Below are 6,484 nucleotides of genomic sequence, written 5' to 3'. Positions count from 1 at the left end.
AAATATTTTTTTAGTTTGTTGTTATTGTTTGGTCAGTGGTGGGTGGGAGGGGGGGGGCATTGCTTGTGTTTCTTGACTCTCTCCCACCTGGCCCTTCAACCCCCCCCCCACACACACACACACACTTTCCATAATCAGTTATATTAATGTGGTTCATGTTATCTCTGTACATCTGACTGGGCCTCTCAGAGAAATTTTGTGAGGTGGAACAAGGTTGCTTTTGAGTACCCCCTCTGAATAAGGGGTGGCAGTTTCTCCTCTCATCAGAAATTCACAGAGGAGGCCTTTTTGGAGATTCCAGTGCTCTTGACTAATGTGCCAGCTCATAGACCCTGCATCTGACAGTTGACATTGGGTGGAAGAATGTGTGATTGATTGATGGAAATTTCAGAGAATTAGCATTCTGAGGAGCAAGTTCAAATCACACTGAAGCCAACTTTTCTTTTCATTCTTTTTTAGGGGTTGATAAAATAAAGTACCAGTCATGTACTGAGGTCATTGGTATCATCTAAATCTCTCCCTGGCCCTTCTGCCTAAATCAGAATACATTACTGTGGATTGTTAGTGCCAGACAAAAAGCCTAGCAATATTTTTTAAGGAAATTTGTTTTGTGTTCAAATCCTTCCAAGATCATCAACTTTCTCTTTCATCTTTCTGGGGTTCATAATGCAGCAATTTAACCCTTTGAGCCCTGACCTCCTGAACCTTATTTGACCATACACCTGGCTTCCTGATGCACTCCACCAGTAGAGCGGTGCTACAGTATAGAGAAAAATAAGCCATCTACAGTAAACCAGTGTTACAGGCTCAAAGGGTTAATAGTGTGGGTAATTTAACCCTTCAGCATTCAGATTACTCTATCAAATGCTTATTTATTCACATAATTTTAGATTTAATCATGAATTATCTCATAGCTTTGAGATCTCAGTGATGTGATTGTTTATATTTAGGACATTGTAAGGTAGGTGTGAGAGGCTGGGTGGGTCTTGCCAGTTTGAACATAAATCAGGGAGAATATTTTGGCCAGATATGGTCAGTTCAAATGCTAAAGGGTTAATCAGCTAATCCCTCCCCCTACCTAAATTTCAAATCCAAACTTTGTATCTGTATTGAAAATATTATTACTGTTATGAAGATAGTCACCACAGCAGAATGGCACAAACGGTAAAGCACCAGTCATAATACTTTTTCAACATTTCTGGGTTCAAATCTCTCTGGACTTGTCAATGCTTTTCAACCCAGTACATGTAGAGGTGGATGGGTGGGGGGATATCAATAAATAAGTATTCATCATAGAATAAGCTGGACTCTTGGCAAAATTATGATCCCATATTATTGTGAGAAAATATTGTGTGCCAAGAACCATTCCTACAAGACCTGTGAAATAAAGGTAAATCTGAAGAGACGAGTTTAACCTGCAAATCCAGCCTCCTGAGGTATAGTTGATCAAAACTTTCATTATGGCCGTCCCAGATGGATACATAGAAGCTTCCTCAGTGTTAATAAGATCTCCTTTCATAAAGACAGTAAACAATTTGTTGAAGGAAATTTGACTGTTCTGTATTCAACAGACTGAGTAACTACTTAAAATCTCCTTAGAATCTGAACTCCTCTCCAGTGTCTTCAGATCTGACCTCACCATTTCTTCTCATTTTTTAGTTTTTTTTATTTAATAACCCATTTTTCATATAATTTTTCAGGCTATTTCTTTGTTTGTTGGGGCCAAAGATTTTGAATCGGAACTATTAGAAACATTTTCAATGATGTGTAAGGATTCTTTACCTGCAGTCCGAAAAAATATAGCACATGGTTTTCATGAGGTATGTTGTTGCTTTTTTTTTTTTTTTTATGAATATGTTTCATATATTGCATAGCAGTATATAAGGTATTGCCCTAGCATGACCAGTTTAATGACTGAAACAAGTAAAAGATAAAAGATATACTGGGATTGATGTGTTCAACTAAAACCTTTCAAGGTGGTGCCCCAGCATGGCCACAGTGCAATGACTGAAACAAGTAAAAAACAAAAGATATATATATATTTTTTTTTTTTCTCTAATATGAATTCTGGGGTGAAATACATTTCATTTAATACAGTATGACCAAAATAAAAATTCGTTTGTTACCTGGCAACAGTTGGTACCATGATGGAACTTGAAATCCTTTGTGAGCCTCGTTTACCACCTGTTTTCAATTCTCATTTGGAACTGCTTCACTTCATTTATGTTGCTAATGGTTTTGATTTGTGGGGAAAGAATGTATGCTTCAACTTCTTGTTTCTCCATTCTGATATTAGCTATTAAAAACATTTAATGCTTTAGCATTTAATCTGGCTCTATCCGGCCCAAATATTCAATTTGTTTTATGTTAAAACTGACCAGATCCTGCTTCTCACACTTACCCTATAATGTCATTCTAAAAATACACAAACATACCATTGAAACTACAAGATAATGTGTGCTTAATTAAAACCAATTTGAATAAATAAGAATTACATTTGACCAAGAAATCTGATTGCTAAAAGGTTGAGTAAACTCTAGCAATTGCTTTTGTATTTTTAGTAACACTGAAATAATTTTCCTACCATATCTCATCCTTTTTTTTTTTTTTTTTTTTTTTTTTTTTTTGTGTGTGTGTCCTCTAAACTGGAAAGGAGTCAAGCCCGAACCAACGCTTGCTACCAACCTTTCTACTACTATAGCTATTGTGCTTTTGCCCCTGAGCAACACACACAACTTCCAGGCTCCAAGTTGTTTAACAGTCAGAAAGCAAAAATAAGGTAGCTCTGTTTGTAGGTAAAAGAGAATGAATAATGAATATTTGTAGAAATGGCTTGTGGTAAGAGTGTGAGATGTCAATGTGAATGACTTGGAGAATTTGGTGTTTCACAGGATGGAAGTTAATGCCACGTGGTAAGGGAGAGAACTGATGATGGTAGTTAAAGTTATGATTAATAACAGTCTCGTCTGTTGTTTACGAGTTAACTATGCTAGAAATAACATTCAAATTCCTTCAAATCACATCCTACTGTGTAAAAAGAAAGTCAAGGTGGTCATAATTGGAAGTCTTTTGCTCACAAGGCCTATTCGATCGAAATTATCCTTGGACTAAACAATAACTGATTACATATATTAAATACTAAAAGAATAAAATAAATGATACTCTACCAAAAAGTATTGACTGATCCTTCAATCATTGTTTGACTAGGGCGGGGTTGTTTGCTGTTGTTTTTTTTTTTTTTTATATAACTGTTCATAAAAAGAAAGTGTGTAACATATTTGTTTTTCATTGCTTGACAACTGGTAATTGTTTACATTTCTGTAACTTTACAGTTCATCAAAGAGACACTGATAGAACAAACGCACACACATAAATCAAATACTGGGGCTTATCTGATTGTCTAAACTCCTTGAAGTGTCCCTAGCGTAGCTACAGTCTAATGACTGAAACAAAAGACTAAGACTAGATTACAAAGCAAGAAATTTGGTTGGAAGAAGCGGGGGGGGGGTGATTAAATCAACCCCAATATTTGACTGGTACTCAATTTTATCAACCTCCAGAAGGATGAAAGGTTATGTTGGCTTTAGCAAGAATTGATCCAGTAATTTCCTTCAGCTATAAGGCCAAAGTTGTGAAGGAGAGGAAAATATTATTTTGAACAAATCGACTGCATTTCCTCCTCCAAATAACAATGATGACTGAATACAATGTTATCAGTTCTGTTACAACCTCCATCAAGATGCTACTTGGCTTCAGTCTACAATATTCAACTGTATTATATCCTGCATTTCAATAAAGCTGTGGCTGCTGATAGCAAATCTTAATGTCTTTTTGCTAAGGCACGGTTATGGCTATTTGGTTAAGAATCTTGCAGATACATAGCTTTGGGTTTCAGTGGTACCTTGAGCAAGTGTCCTCTGTGACAGTCATGGGTTGACCTAAAAGCCCTGTGGGCAGATTTAGTTGACTAAAATGAAGGAAGTCCGCCATGTTTTGTGTATGTATGTAAATATGTATGTTAGTATGTGTGTGTGCTCATGTTTTGTTTTATTTTTCTTGACATGGAGTTTAGTTGTAAACAAACACTACCATTATACAAAAAAACAACTCAAAATATCTGTTGTTTATTTGCAGTCTTCCATGAAATCATATCTTGCCATGGTACTGGTTTTATGTTCAAAGGACTAGGGGAAATATTACCTTGTTTTGGCAACAAGCCTTAAAAGTCCCATTCAGTGAATCTCATCTGACCCATGCCAGCATGGAAAAATAGACTTTAAAACGATGATGATGATGATGTATCTTAATCATGATGATAATTGTGATAAATTATTTACGTTCTTTCTGTTTATTTTCAGGTGGTCAAACTTTTAGATTTTCAGTCAGGGATTGTACTGAAAAACCTTGCAGATCTTCTAAGAGACAATAATCTAGAGGTACAGTAATATATATATACATATACATACATACACACCTTCTCAACTTACAACCACAAAAAAAATAAGGAAATAAAAAATAGATAAATACATAAAAACATTTGATTTTCAGACATTGGGCAGCTGCGCACATGCTAACGATGGCAGCATCTGGGAAAGCAGGCTTCCCTTAGACCCAGGCATCCACTGTCAGCCACTGTCGCTCACTCAGTCACTTTCAAGCATCAGTTGTGTTTGAATGAAAATAGTGTTTTGAAAAATATAAATCCGACATATGACCAGATCGACTTACGACCTGTCAGTCAGAATGGAACTCGGTCATAAGTTGAGGAGAAGGTGTATATATATATATATATATATAAAATATTTACACACACTTTCTTATGGAGTTTTTATAGAATTCATAGAAGCTCAATGCAGTTCTCTGACTCATCCTCTCAAACTGTCCAATCCATGCCAGCATGGAAGATGAAGTTGTCATCCTTCCATGAAGCCACTTGCTAACATTCTCCAATCTTGAGTCCACAGATATGCTATGTCTTCTCTCTCTCTCTCTCTATCTCTCTCTCTATCTCTCTCTCTCTCTCTCTCTCTCTCTCCCTCCCCCTCTCCCTCCCCCTCTCTCCCTCCCTCCCTCCCCTTCCTGCTACTACAGTGTGGTTTCTGCTCCTCAGAACTAACTGGTCTGCCTCCACTCAGACATACTCAGTTCCTCATCATCCTAAGCCCCCATACTAACCACTTCATCCAGTCCTTCCACCCCAGCATGTAATCCCTCTGGGATTCTCTTGCAGTTGTTGAAGACTAACATTAACCACAATAATTCTCTCAGTCTTGGAGGGTTTGCAATGGCCATGGTCATAGTTGCAGACCATTCTTCCGAACCAAACCAAATGGAAAACAAAAATGTATTCCACACTTCCACATTTGCCCTTACACTCATTTGTGCATTCACTCTGATACAGATGCACTCACCTATAAACAAGAACATCTGTGCATCCACTCACATACATACAAGTATATCTGTGCATTTATTAACATACACAAATGTATTGCACAATATGTCATCAATATTAAAGCTAATCCCTGTCCTTCTTCTTAAATTACAAACTATTATTATTTCTTAATATTCAAAAGATGAATGATCCAATTTTTCCCCCTTCATCTTTTCCTTATAATTCTGTGATTATGTGATAAAAGAGTTATATTGACTTAAATTTTCTTCTTATTTTAGGTCCTCAGTGGAGTTACATCTCATCTTGCAGAAATTTTTGAAGTTCTAGGTAAACATAAACATTCAGAAAATCAAGTAAGTTTTTTTTTTTTTTGTTACAATATATATTCAAAATAAGAACAGTTCGTTGTAACATGATCAGAAATTTAGGGGTAAGAGGGTTAGTCAACCCTAGTACCTAACTGGTACTTTATTTCAAATAATAATTGTTTTTAGTGTTAGATGTAAGGCCATGGATTTAAAGGAGTTTAGTTGATTTAATTTGCCCTACTTTTTAATTTGGTGCATTAACTACCACAAACAGATGAAAATCAAAGTTAACCTCAGCAGGATTTGAACACAATAATATTTTATATTACCTTTGGATTGGATTGCCTCTGTTCAGTCCACTGCAGGATGAAGGCTTCAACATGTTCTCTCTACCAACCATGGTCCTGATGTGAAGGCTGTGAATTGGAGCTTGAGATCTTACTGGTTTGATGAGCTTATTCTGCCACACTGGTTCAACATGACTTGGCACAGGGATGTTTTTTTTTTTTTTCTTTAATGCCCGTACCCAGGGGTTGTTGATTGCATCAGCCCCAGTGCTTGGCCGACACTTATTTTATTGACCCTGAAAGGATTAAAAGCTAAGTCAGCTTCAGCAAGTGTATGAGAATTAGGATTAGTTTTATGCAGTAAAGTTTTGCATTCTATGTATAGCTTAATTTTCATATAGAATTAGAAATATATATATATATATATATATATATATATATATATAAATTTTAAAACAATTATATTTACACGAAGTGAAATACATACTTTTTGATTT

General features: G+C 36.0%; 1 protein-coding gene across 1 annotated transcript in view; it reads left to right on the top strand.

Moving 5' to 3' along the window:
- LOC106871176 (serine/threonine-protein phosphatase 4 regulatory subunit 4) overlaps positions 1 to 6,484 on the top strand; it is a 102,874-nt gene that overhangs the window by 68,819 nt on the left and 27,571 nt on the right. Inside the window, exons 9-11 of the mRNA XM_014917507.2 lie at positions 1,701 to 1,820; positions 4,359 to 4,436; positions 5,671 to 5,745. Coding sequence (XP_014772993.1) covers positions 1,701 to 1,820; positions 4,359 to 4,436; positions 5,671 to 5,745 — 273 coding nt within the window. The remainder of the gene's footprint in view (positions 1 to 1,700; positions 1,821 to 4,358; positions 4,437 to 5,670; positions 5,746 to 6,484) is intronic.

The sequence above is a fragment of the Octopus bimaculoides genome, chromosome 16 (assembly GCF_001194135.2).
Source record: "Octopus bimaculoides isolate UCB-OBI-ISO-001 chromosome 16, ASM119413v2, whole genome shotgun sequence".
Classification (NCBI taxonomy): Eukaryota; Metazoa; Mollusca; class Cephalopoda; order Octopoda; family Octopodidae; genus Octopus; species Octopus bimaculoides.
Note: the sequence above shows the minus strand (reverse complement) of the source record. Positions and strands in the feature narration are given on the sequence as shown.